This window comes from Cuculus canorus, chromosome 3 (assembly GCF_017976375.1).
Source record: "Cuculus canorus isolate bCucCan1 chromosome 3, bCucCan1.pri, whole genome shotgun sequence".
Taxonomy (NCBI): domain Eukaryota; kingdom Metazoa; phylum Chordata; class Aves; order Cuculiformes; family Cuculidae; genus Cuculus; species Cuculus canorus.
Window position 1 is genome coordinate 51,081,752 of NC_071403.1, and position 14,038 is coordinate 51,095,789.

The window sequence follows — 14,038 nt, forward strand, 5'->3', positions numbered from 1 at the left end:
ATAACTCCTAGACATTTAAAGCTGGAAATAATGGTGTCCTTTCTTTTCTCCCCTTTGCGTAAGCACCTCAGTTAGAATTATACCTCTGCCCATGGCTGCAGATCCCATCTGCTATGTATGGTACTTTATGTACCACCTATGTATCATATTTTCATATAGTATCTTCAGTGACACTGCACAGTGCAGGAGCCCTAAAAACAATTGTTTCTGCACCTTCTGATCCACACATACCACCTCCCACCCTATTTCTGCTGGAACTGCATCCACCCTACTCTGCATACAAGTGTCAGTGGCTGCTGCTCTTAGACGTCTGTATGCCTGTCTCACTGAAAACAAAGTTCAGTTGCCTCAGGACGCAAAAAATGTTCTTGACAGTAATATTGCTGCAACCTAGTTCTAAATTATGTATAATATCTAATCTTTGCTGATTTTTTTCTTTGACAGATGAATCTTTGTGCTATATGTAATACTTACTGCAGTCTGCACTTCTGGAATGCATTCATCTTTTGTATCATCTACTGTCAAATCTGTTACGGGCAGTTTCTCTTGCTCTGAAGGTTCCTGCTTTGCAAACGGCTCTTCCTTGGGAGTGATTGCTTTGATAATGTGAAAGTCTCCATCTTGAGATGAAGGTTCCTCTGTCTTTTGAACTTCAGATATTTCTTCACGGTCTTCTACAACTGGCTTTTCATATGCCTGCCACTGGGTTTCATCTCTCAACACATCTACATTTTCACATCCTTCAGTGCTTTCTTTTATTGCAGCAGATATTTCACTTCTCACTGTACCTTCCTGTAGAACACTTTCTTCAACCTCAGTTTGGCCCTGAGTGCTCCCAGCACTTCCCAGGCCCTGGAGGTCACCCTCCTTATGTTGTTCTTTTTTCAAGGACTGTTCAAGCAATGTAGTTTCCTGACCTACAACTTTCTCATCTTTAGCATCATCTTTCACTTCTGATTCAGCTCCATCCACTGTTGCAATTACAGTTCTTTCACTAACCAGCTGGGCTACTTCTGATGACTTTACTCTTTCAGCAACTTCATGAAGAACTTTTTGTGTCTGTTTGTCTAATTCTTTCAAGTTTTCTTCAGTTGCCTCCACTTCTTGTACGGGTGTGACTTCCTCTGTAGTATCTGGGGTTTCTGGCAACTGTGAAACAGCAGAAACCATCTCAGTTGTTTCCTCAGCAAGAGACATTTCAATTATTTCTTCAGCACAAGAAGCTTCTGCTGTCTCCTCCAGAGCTGTCACTGCTTCTGAGGTTAGCTCTAGCTCACTTGCTGTGGTGTCATCACTTATATCCTTTCTCGCCTCTGGCACTGGTTTAGCAGCTACCACAGCTTCTTCCACAATAACATCAGATTCAACTATTTTCTCAGTTTCTTTCTCTTCCTCTTCTTTTGCCTGCTCAATGCACTCTGTCAAAGCAGCAGATATCCAAGAAGGTGACCTTTCTTCAATACTGGTAACTGCCCTTTCCCCTTCCACAACGGTAACAGTAACTGCATGCACCAGCCCTTCCTGTGCTTGCTCAATTCTTAGGGTGTCCTCTAATTTTTCTGCTCTCTCTTCTTCTGAGGTTCCTTCTCTCATTGCTTCAGCATCTTTTGCTTGTTGGGCTTCAATTTTCTCCTGCTCTGCTGCTTCATATTCAGATAAAGGAACAACAGCTGGAATATCAGAATCTTCTTCAGTTGTTTCTGCCACGTCTTCTCTTGCTTGTTTAAGATGAGCTGGTTCTGGCTTCCCATCTGACTTTTTCTTCCTACGCCCAGGCATCAGTTTTCTAAATGGAACCCATGATTCATCTTTTCCAGGCTCACCATCTGATGTTGAATGCTCCAGACTAGATCCCACAACAGAGTCTTCAGTTCTTTCTTCCATTCTGGTTTTGGATCTTCTTCTTGGTGTGACTAACCTTTTGAATGATTCCCATGTTGAAATTCCTTCACCTTCAGATGGACTTCCAGCTTGTTCTGGGGAAGAATTCCCTTGTCCTTGATCACTCTCCTGAGAACTAGTAAAAATTGCATCCGTGGCTGTTTCCTTGCTCTGTCCAGATTCTTCTACTTTTTGGCTTTCTTGGCCAAGCTTATGTTCAGATTCTTCATCAGATGATGATGATCTTCTGGCTCTTTTCTTTGAAGAGCCAACACATATAAAAGCTTCCCAGGACACAGAAGTGTCAACCTTTCTTTTGGGCTCTTCTGGGGCTTTCTCTGGTTTCTGGTCCATCCCATTTTCTTTTACTTCTCCTTGATTTTCATCAACAGCACTTTCAGTTGCAGGCACTGCAGCATTCTTTGTCTTATCAATTTCTTCTTCTTTGTCACTTTCAGAAGGTCTTCTGACGCGTTTCTTAGGAGTCACCATCTTTTTAAATGATGCCCAGGGTGTAACAGTTTCTCTTTTTCGCTCCACATCTGAAATTGTAGCATCTTCATTTTCAGTGACTTGCATTCCGTCTACAGATTTTTCTAATGAAGGAATTTCATTAATCTCCTCAGGAGAAGAAGCAGAACTCTCCCCCTTTTGCTCCTCTGGGCTATCTGGGGAATCTGATAAGTGCTGAATTGGTTCACCCTGTTCCCCTAACTTAGATTCTTCTCTTTTGCCTTTATGCTTCTTTCCAGACAGTTTTTTTAACCCAGTACCTGTAAAGAGTTTCTTTAAAGGACTGCCTTGCAGTTTAGTTTTTTCTTGAGAAGACAGCAGTTCAACTTCATTTGTGATACCTTCTGGGGGCCTCTTTCCAGCTGCCTCTTCTGGAGTTATTTCTGTGGTTATTTCATCTGGTTTGATAGTATCAGTGATAACTGTGCCGTTTTTTCCCTGTATGCCTTCATCACTGGGTTTGATTGGCTGTTGATCATCCGCTATGTCAACTGTATGTTCAGAAGTAGAAAAGGACTTCAGTCCAGGAGCATCCAGAGCCAGTTTTGTCTCATGCTCTTTGCTTTCTTTCTTCTCTGTGGTTCTATCTTGAGTTTCTCCTTGTGTGTCTAACTTTGCAGTGATGTCTTCTGATGTGGGTGACATTTTAAATTCTGCTTCCTCTGCTTTTTCATCAGATGTTTCTTTCTCTAGTGGAGTAGGTTTACTCCCTCCTCTTCCTTCAGATTTTTTAAGTTGTTCACTAGAAATTTCAATTGCTTGGGATTCTGCTTCAAGTTTCTCTTCGGGGGATATTTCAGTTCTGTCCTCTGTTTCACACTTGACTCCTGCTGACTCTGTTTTTTCTCCCATGGGTAGGACTTCTGAGGATGTTTTCAGTTCTCCATTCACACCATCAGTGATAGCAGGTACCACAGCCCTTGTTTTCAGCGGTATGTCTGTCACCTCACTTTCCTTCTCTCCTTCTTCAGTTTTTTCTTCCTTTTCACCAAGATCTTCTGAGACTTCCACGGGTTTCCTTTCTTGATCATCTTCAGCTTTTTTCTCCTTCACACTTCCTTTAACAACTGCTGCTCCTACATCCTCTTTTTGTCCATCCTCATCATGTTTGATTAGCTCTTTCTTCTCACATGCTTCATCTCCTACGGCTGCCACAGTCTTTTTTGACTCTTGCTTTTCACCTTCAGTTTGCTCCTTCTCATGTGCCTCGATAGTTACTGCTGTCACATTTTTCTCTTCATCTTGCTTCTCCAAGTCAGATTTCTTCTCCTTTTCACTAGTTTCAGTGGTTAATGTTGCTCCCTCTTTTCCTTGGTCCTCTTCTTTAGTAGGGGACTGTAGTTCATCTTCTTTAGGCTTCCTAAAACTCTTCTTTTTTCTAAATCCAGTCCATCCCTGAGTAAAAAATTTTCTTAACGGTGACGCAGTGTCGGTGGCTAAGGCAGCTGACTGAGAACAAACCTCATTTGCTTCTGGTGTTTTGGGAGATTCGTCCTCTGTTTTTTCATTTTTCAATGTGTCTTTGGTGTTGTCTCCTGCAGAGAGTGTATCCTCAGGCATTGCTGCTGTTTCTTCTAAGCTGACTTCTTTTTGATCATCAGCTCCTTCAGGGACTTCAGTTTCTTTTTTTACAGTGAGCAGTTGAACTGGTTCAGATTTTCCAGTCTTTTCCTTCTTTACTGTGAATCTGAATCCAACAAATTTAAAAACCTTTTTAAAACCCAGATCATAAGACTGTGGCTCAGTTGCATGGTCAGCATCTTCTGAATCTTCTTCCAAAGATGGCAACTGTTTAACTGTATGAGCATCCTCTTTCTCAGCATCAATGCCATCCTTGGCACTTGAGTCAGATGGACTTGTCTCCATAGTTTCAGTGTCTTCCTTCAAAGTTACACTGGAATGTTCCGTCTGTCCAACTGAAAGAAAAAAAAAAGTTATTTTCCTTCTCAATTTAATGTTGTATTATACGTTTATATAAATACATATATATTTATTCATTTTTATCAAACTTTCCCAAACAGAAATGTTCTATTATCTGTGTGCTACTATATTTTTTTTTTTAAGGACTAGTTTTTGTTTCAAATTTATTGTAATTCTTGTTCTTCCTTATATCATTGTACGGGTCTTTCCATAGTTCATTTGCAAATGCACATTTTGAGCTTACGTTCTCTCACTCTCTTTCCCTCTTTTGCAGGTTTTTGCTGGGTTGGGTTTTTTTTTTGTTTTGTTTTTATTTATTTATTTTATTTTTACTCTAAGGAAAACTTATGTCAGAAAAAAGAATTTGGTTCTATTCTATCCACAGAATGATATATGTAACTATTCCTGAAGAAAAACTCAGTATCCTTTCCATGCAGAGAGACTTCTGAATAAAAAAAATAAAAAAAGAAGCGTGTTGACCTAAAATGATGACAAGAAAAGAAAAGCTCGTGCTACAGCTCTGTCCCAAAAGAATAGTAAGATGTGAAAAAACTCATGGGAAATTTCCCATTTTTCTGTAAACGCCAAAGCAGCTACATTGCAACACACTTGTTTTAAAGATCATGAATGTTGGAATTCTCCCACATCTCCCAATTCACCACCACTATGGCCAGACAGAAATCTCATCTACAGCAATTCCACACTGCTTAAAGTCAATGAGATTGAGATTGTTACTATGCAGGCAGGTAAAACCCTACCCTTCACTGCTCGCAAGTCTGTTTCCATTATCTCTTCCTTGAACATCGTTTCAGTTTTACCTTCAGGACACTGAAGGCAATCATCCTTTCAGTCTTGCTGGGACAATTTAAGTATTATTGCTCCCTCTGGCCACGAGTTGCCTACATTCACAGATTGACATATACATTAAACTCCCTGAAATGCAGTAGATAAGAAGCCAGCACACATCCAGTGTACAGCACAAAACTCCCCATGTCCCGAACAAGTAACTTTGGATGCAAGAGGTGGAAAGGAAAAAGGCCAATAAGCCTTTACATTCTGCCATTTAAACACAAAAAAAAAAAATAAGTGTGTAAAATTGCTGCTGCCTATAACGAAAATTTTGATAATAGTTATCACTGTGTGATGCACATGGCTGATGATGAAAATCTATGACACATCCAAGACACCGAAAGATTCTTGAGCTTGGATGTTGTCAGGATTTCAGTTTAACATTGTTCTTGACCCTTGATTTTGTGTGAAAGTGCTCTTCTTTCTGACCAACCTTGTTGGAATGATAATACCACAAAATAAAAAATAAAATAAAATTATAATGTCAAACAGCAGCATCTCAGGGAAAGGCATGGCCTCTTCCTTTTAAGCTTTACATGTGCTATTTTGATGCCCAAAGGCATGCAAGATGCAGATTTCGAAAGTATATGCACCACTGATTTCCCCAAAGTGATTTAGTTTTCAATTGATCCAACTTTTAAATCAGATCTGACTCTGTAGTTGGCCCTGCTTTGCACAGGGGCTGTACCACATGATCTCCAAAAGTCCCTTCCCGCTTAGATGCTTTCTCAATGCTGCTTGCCTATGTCTGCTTTGAGAAGAATGGTATCTTCAAAAATACATAGGCGATGCACTCTAGGTAAGCCTGAAGCACCACTAAATCATAGAACTATAGAATGGTTTGGGTTGGAAGGGACTTTCAAGATCATCTAGTTCCAACATCCCTGCCACCGGCAAGGACACCCCACCAGATCAGGTTCCTCAAAGCTTCATCCAACCTGGTCTTGAACGGCTTCAGGGTTGGGGCATCCATAACTTCTCTGGGCAACCTGTGCCAGTGCTTCACCAACCTCATAGGAAAAAAAATTCTTCCTAATATCTACCCTAAATCTCCCCTCTTTCAGCTTAAAACCATTATCCCTCATCCTATCACTGCACTCCCTGATCAGGAGCCCACCTTTCCTGTAGGCTCCTTTTAAGTACTAGAAGGCTGCTACAAGGTCTCCCCGAAGCCTTTTCTTCTTTAGGCTGAAAAACTCCAACTCTCTCAGCCTGTCCTCACAGGGGAGGTGCTCTCTCTGATAATCTTCACGGCCCTCCCCTGGACTCACTCCAACACATCCATGTCCTTTCTGTGCTAGGGACTCCAGAACTGAATGCAGTACTCCAAATGACATCTCATGAGAGTAAATTAGAAGGGCAGAATCACTTCCCTCAACCTGCTGGTCACGCTTCTTTTGATACAGCCCAAAACTAGATCTACAAGTATAAAAAGGCTTCTAATACAAGACAAATTATCTTTATATTCACTATCAGCAGCCTACTGGATGGTGTTTCACAGCTGACATAAGCAAAGCTTTTTATTTTTCCCTTTATCTAACAGCTTAAAATTATTTCCTTTAATTGTTAACTCCTAACACTTAAAGGTCTGACCTCTGATAACACCCTAACTCCTTCAACATTTTAAAACAGAGATGTTCAAACCAAGTAATTTCATCAGAAGCAGGAAGGCAGCTAGAGCAGAGGTGAGTTTGAACAACATTTGTGACTCATTGCAGGCAACTGGTGGTCGGCTAGAGACAAAGCTTGCTAAGGGCTCTCCTTTCCTCTTGCCAACAGGCCCTGGGAATGCATGCTGACCATTCTGAAAATCCTGAGATTTAAAAAAAAAAAAACATAAAAGTTGCAATTGAGGCCGCATTTGGGGTTTTTTTTTATTATTCTTATAACACCAATTTAGTGTTTAAGAGGAATTTCAGGGGTTTACAAGTAAACAAGATTACTGCAAGAAGGGAGCGATACAAAATGTGAATAAGATGCAAGATTAGTGTAAATGCACCTCTTCACATTCAGAATAAGCATTCAAAGGTTTTTAACTTATTCTAGTTATAAATTGATGTGTTCATAACATCCTAAGACAAAGACTTAGTGTCTGCAAAATGATTTGCAGGTGAAAAGAGCAGAATAACTATTACAAAACCTGCTGTATGGGTATGTATTAAGACAGCAAATGCAATCATAAAAATAGAGAATATAGTTTAGAGCACAGTGACAGGCTTTCAAAACTGTTAAATCAGGCTGAGAGTAACTAGGTCTTCCTTGTGAGTCCAGCAAACACACTATCTTGCAATACTTCATTGAATAAATGACAAAAGCAAAAAACTAACAAAAACATTGACTAATCAAACACGTACTTTTAATACCAGTCTGAGAAGTTGCAACTATGCTACACGTGTCACACTTCCATCTCTCCTTGGTAGCACACAGAGGGTATACTTGTAGTCTTAGTACAGGCACTACTATTTCAATTCCACAACAGAAAGCATTTAACCCATCCAGAAGGTATTTCATTCCCAAAGCAACACAGAGCTTGGATGTCAGCTGTTAAGTGACCTGCTGCTGTTGCTCCCAGGCTCTACGTTGTCTGCTTCTTTCCCGTTTAAATCACTGGAAGAGTCTTTTAAACTGAATTTCTGATGCCCTTCCTCAGCATTTGAGGAAAGAGATGTCATTCAGGCAATTTGCCTGCATGCTGCCAGCCACCAGGAGGCTGCCACTGTTGTGTGACAATTCTGCAGCACAACATGCGTCCAAGTCATACTTTCACATGATATACCCCAATAGCATTTTCAGATGCCACTGGGGCATAGAAGAAAAAGAAGATCCAAGAAGTCAACTGTACACACTGAACTTTATATTTAGCAGTCCAATTCTTTAATGACGTTTTTATTAATGACATTCTTGATTTCCAAACACTGTAAATGCACTTCTGAACGCAAAGCAAATCATGAGTAAGTCCACTTTGAAAGCCCTGGAAGTTATTTACACAAGGTATTGCTGTTCACAGAACTAAGTGTGTCACTGCCACAGATATTTTGGCAAGACAACTAGCACTTTCTGAACGAATTAAGAGCATTAGAAAGCATCTTGAAGAAACACAGAAGAGCCTCATTGAAATATCTCACAGGAAAAAAAAAAAAAAGTAAAACGCTGCTAAGAATACAATTTCTTTTGGTCTGTCCCGAGTAGGTGTGCTTCACCAGCTATGGGCTAACCAAGGAAAGCAATACAATAAAATATCTATCTGAAGGCAGCAATAAAATCATAGGTCATACCATAAAATTGATCCATTTTGCTATTTAAATCCACTGTGGTTAAAAACTAAAGCTGAAATTTTATTTTAATTGCTTATATACAGGTTAAGTTTTCAAACATTTTTAACTGAGTCAAGGTGCTGCTTGTGTTTTAGTAACTGCAAGTGTTTTGTTTTATTATGAGAGAAACATATGAGAGTGACTGTCTTAAGGAATCAAAAGTGCTTGATTTTACAATTTCTTAGGTAGATTAGTCCATGGTAACAATTTCTGTTTTAGAGAAGCATATCAATGAGATGTTAGAAAAATAACATTTTCAGAATGATTAAATTGCTGCCTTATCCCCTTGAAAATGAAATTAATAAATAACAATTCTCTTTTAGTACGCTGATAGACACCCTTGGCAGTGCAACTTAACTGCTTCCATCACCTCACCTGTCTCTAGAAGTGAAAATGTTTCTTTCTCCTGGTAGATGCCAGAGTTGAAAAAGAAGTACACTGACTGCAAGAGTTAAATCCACAGCGGTTCATGTGCTCTCAGTCAACCATGTCAACATCTGGAGCTGATTGACTTTTCCCCCCCTCAGGATTTGCAGCACAGCACTGGATTTTTTCCATGAATTCCCTACATTCTCAATCTCTCAGATGGATGTCACACACACCCTTGCACCCGCCTTGCAAGTTCCACTGGCCACTGAAAGGCTCCAGAGGGCTTTGTGCTGTTTTCATTTATTCAGTATTTAAGAATTTAGGGCCAAATCGTGCTTTCAGTCACATACACAACAGTCTCAGTAGGTATGCACCAGCATAAACAAAGGCCAAAGCCATAAGGCCAAAGGGGTATTTTACAATCATTTGCCTCCTTTGTATGTAGATTTGTTGAGAACACAACTAGTAAAAAAAAGAAAACAAAAAAACTAAAAAACCACAAAACACCTACTGCTCTAAAACTCACACAACACTGAAGTAAGAGAAGGCAATTTTAAAAATTAATTTGAACTCTGTGTCCATGATATACAAAGCTTTTATTTGTTAAATGCAGTTTTGCCTTAACTACACAGTTCTTCTTATTTTCAGAAATCATCACCAAAATCAAGAATTATGAAAACGGAGAAGCAGTAATTTTAATAAAACACAGCCTGAAATGACACCATCTATCAAAAAACATACGCTGAACAGATTCATTTAGCGTGAAGTAGCTATTTGTAATTATTAACGAAATAGAATACTTTCACAACCAAAAAAAACCAAGCTGTGCCTTTAGATTTTCACTGCAGAGTTTAAGACTTTACACCGCAAATCCTGATTCTTTTGAACACAGATTTCTGGATTGGCTTTAATAAATCAAACAAACACCCCACTTACTTTGCAGTAACAAAATTAAGTAGAAAGATGTCCAGGTGTTACCCTTCTAACAATTTTTTTTTTAAACAACAATATTTCAAGCCTGTGGTACTGCTGCTTCTTGACAATGTATTTCACAATTTCTTCCTTCCTTTCCTTAGTATTCACAATATTTGTTTCTACTTCAATGTACAAATACTACTTTCTTGGAAAGCATATACTACTCCCTTCCCCATTCTATTAATTCAATTATTTCCAAGGACTGACTTGCAGTGCTAATTGTGGGGAGACGTTTCTTTCAGAATTATTAAATAATGAGGGAGGATTTACAGACATTTTTGCATATTTAATTTCACAGTGCATTAACACAACTCATGGGCTTTCAAATCCTGTTCTCCTTTCAAAGCATTGAAAAGAAATACCATTAAGTCCTTTGGTACTTGGGTAGCAACCGAAGAGTTAAGTTTAAAGATTTCACATACTTTTGTGTCCATTTTTAAAAACAAAAAAAAGAGAACGTTGCAAAGCAGCTACAATTTTTCAGGGCTCAGAATTCCTTAAGAAAGCAAAAGCAACAGCCCTAGAAAAGGACATTGTACATAACCTCATATGAAAGTAACTTAAAAGAAAGCACAATTGTTTCTTCAGTGATGCTATAACATTCCCCTCAAATCTTTATTTTTAGAAGATTTTGTTTTAGCTGGACTTGTCTGCCCCAACCTAGAGACCAACCTCTCGAATTCCAGCAAGAGAAGTTACATATTTCATTCATTCATTGAAGATTTAAAGAAATTTCTTTATTCATTTAAATGTTTCAAGAAACAGCACTAAAAAATAAAATTTAAAAAAAGAAAAGTCCTTCTAAAATCATTTTGTTTGCTTGTTTGGTTTTAAGCCAGGGTCATTAGTCATAGCTTGGATATACAGTTACTGTAGTTAAAGATTCTTCATTAAATGAACTCACAATAATAAGCTGCTCTCAAACCAGCCCAGCTGTTCTGCTTGGGAACCAAACCAGCATGCTACAAATATTTATGAAATTTCATGGTTACCCATGCTGTCCATGTCTCATGTTCAGCGACTTGGTTCAGCTTCTTAAAATAAAATGTATACACCGAGCGTGAGACAGATGTAACACTAGTGCTCAGGTATTTGAAGGAAAGAAAAAAAAAATCTGCTCAGCTAGGAACAAGGATGGGATAAGCAATAGAGGTCAGGAAATGTTAGACAATTTTGAGAACTCCTAATGATTAATGAAAATGCACAATGAAAACAGATTGTAAATTTTCCTTATCAAAATGACCACACAAGGAGTAACGTAATTACCATAGACAAACTCACCACCAAGCAGATGTAGCTGCATCTGCATGAATCAGACAGATGATTGCTTAAGACACTCCTGCATACCAATAAGGAGAGGTACTCTGTCCCTTCAAAGACATAGAAGCTCCTACTACAAGCTAGACACGGTTCTCACAAAACGTACTACAGAAGCAGTTGTGCCGCAGTGAAAATCCAAGTTTCCACAAGAGATATTAAAGAAGGAAAGCTTCAAATGGTCAAACTGTGCAACCTTATAAAGGGATTGCTTGTGAAAAAGTTTAATCTTTAATTATTAACAATAAAAGGAAATTAAAAAAAAAAAAAAAGAGAACCCTTCAGGAAAAAGACTCAGCATGTGATAAGCTCATTAAACATCAAATTTAATGAAAACCCTATTGTAAAAAGCGGTAGGATATCTCCTCCCCTACTAACTGATTCAAATCACGTACAGTCCTCCCCAGGGTCAGCGACAAACGGAGTCGGACTTCTGCAGGCTTTGTTGTCATTAACTATTGTAAAGCTAAAGTGTTTTGTATGAGTAAACTCCTATTTCTTGAATTTATTCACTAGCTTTGGTAAATAAAATATAAGCAAGTAAATAGTTAACACAATGAAATGAAATAAAAAAGATTCCTAGATTGCTAAAGACACATCATCAATCTGAGAGAAATTCTGATGCGAATTAATTATCTTTAGGAAAAAAGCGCTTTGTGGGTTTTGTTTTCTTTACATTTCATAGTGCCACTTTTTTTTTCCCCAGAAAAAGACACAAGTTTGTCCGAAACTAGCAAAGGAAGATGTTTTTTTTTCCCTTTTAATTCTTTGCTCCTCCAAATACTGCTACTTTTTCAGAAAGCCGAGTTAGTTTATGATGTTAGCTCTCACACTTCAGTGACTCACGCACAACTTTCTCAAATAACACTCACAAAGTTCAATTCATGCAGCACCAAGTTTCTAATACCCCAGTCTGGGATCCAGCTGCCACACACGCATGAGAACTCAGACACCTCCTGTCATCCTGTTAATCTCCTCTGGATTTTTCTTCATTAAAATTAAAACACCTATGGAATAAGAGTTTAATTTCTCTCATGCAAATATTTTTACAACTCACAAATGATGCTCGCTTCTGCATTTCCTTCAGTTTCACCAAGTTGAAGCTTTTATGGTACTTTACTACATTATTTCTTGATTAACGTACCATCAATGCAGTTACTACCTTTTCTTTCTTTTCCTCAGTGTCAGATACTATGCCATATTCTGGCACTGCAGAAGAAAACCGAGTTACAGCGCCTTCAAATCTAGAAGAGTCGTTACAGGCACCCCATCAAACGGTCGATTAAACTGACAAGAAAATTTCAGCAACCTTCACTCCCTCGGAAACGGGTTCTCACTGTGATAAAAACATTTAAGGCAGAGCTTTCAAGTCCGAAAGCACCGCTATAGCAAATCCAGAGCCAGCACAGCAAACCCCAGCGCGGAGTCCGAGGGCTGCCGGAGCATCCAGCTCTCCTCCAAGTCCCCCACACAAACCCAGAGCAAAAATACAAGCGAAGGGGCGCCTTTACACCTTGGCGATGCCTCACCCGTCATTGTTATGGTCCCCAGCATTTCTTAAGCCACGGTGAGAGCCAGAAACTTCCTTCTCACGGTCTGAGGTTCCCCCTCCCTGCGTGGCGGGGGATGCTGGGCAGCAGAGCGGGTTCTCCCGAAGGGATGGAGGCAGCAGAGCCGCAGCTGCTTTTCCCCCGCTCCCTCCCTCGCCCGGGCAGAGAGCGAAAGCCCCGGGGTGGGACCAGACCCGCCTCCCTCCCCGCCCCTCTCAGCAGCTCTCGGCTCTTCCCATCACTGCTCTGCTGACAATTTAAGTCATTGTGCCTCGACGCGTCCGTCTCGAAACTTTAACCTCAAGTGGGTTTTTTTGCCCTCTGGAGAGAGGAGGTGCCGGCTGTCCGTAAGGAATAGCCGCTTCCTCACCAACATCCCACTTCGGCTCCCACTCCCGCAACGCCTTTTGGATGCAGTTTGCCACAAAATATCCTGACCAAAGTATTCTGACTTAAGAGTTGTCCTAAGTAGCTTAGCCTTCATCGACCAAAAACATATGAAACACCCTTGTTTCCCCATACTGAAACATTTCCTCATTTGCCTATTAACACTCACTTGGAGACTTGGAGTCTTTGTTGTTTTGTTTGGGGTTTTTGAATTGGAATTCTCTAAGACCTAATGACATGATAAACGGTCTCAAATTCTGCTGTTAAGGGTTCCAGAAAGGTGTTACTCTGGATATTTGTAGCATAGTAACTTAACACTCCAGCAGCTCATACTGCTGATTAAAAGGGATGCAATATGATCAAATAAAATGTAAAGGATTGGTACCTGATATAGGTGACCTCCTAGTATAGTAACAGTATTTCTATGGATTGAGTTGGATATCTTCGAAGTCCTGATGTTACACAGATACTCAAGAGGCCGTGCACAGCCTTCGTCTGTGGCTCTGATTGCCAGTACCAACACACTTCCCAATTAATCTAATCTAGTAGTGGTGATGAGTCTGGATCATCTCTCAAATTTAAGATTCCAATTATGACGACAACAACAAACAAGTCAACCAACCCCAAAACAACTTCAATAAAATATTTCTTTATTGCAACAATTACCTATCTTGCCTCAGTGTAATGATATATTCTTTCTGATTTTATAGATTTTGCAAACAAGATAAAATAAAGAATGAGTGGGGAACATGAAAAAGCATAGAGCTGAAATGATCTATTTCTCTATAGGGAGAGATTCCTCTGCATATAGCATTTAAGAGAGATCTCTTTTCCATCTTTATTCACCTGCCTAAAGACACATGGACCAGACTTTGAGGTCTAGAGAGGTGGATATAAACAGCTATGAATATCTGAATGTAGTCTTTACTTAAGAACTATCTTTTCAGTGCTCGATCAGACAGG

At 39.5% G+C, this 14,038-nt stretch overlaps 1 protein-coding gene across 2 annotated transcripts in view; it reads right to left on the reverse strand.

The window, feature by feature from the left end:
* Positions 1-14,038, reverse strand: part of AKAP12 (A-kinase anchoring protein 12) — a 31,691-nt gene that overhangs the window by 5,429 nt on the left and 12,224 nt on the right. Inside the window, exons 1-2 of one of the 2 annotated variants that reach the window (XM_054063134.1) lie at positions 12,668-12,849; positions 475-4,310 (exon numbers count right to left, since the gene is read on the reverse strand). In XM_054063134.1, the coding sequence (XP_053919109.1) occupies positions 475-4,310; positions 12,668-12,692 (3,861 nt within the window). In that variant the 5' untranslated portion in view covers positions 12,693-12,849. Of the gene's footprint in view, positions 1-474; positions 4,311-12,667; positions 12,850-14,038 lie in introns of those variants that run through there. The other variant, XM_054063133.1, reaches the window with a different exon arrangement.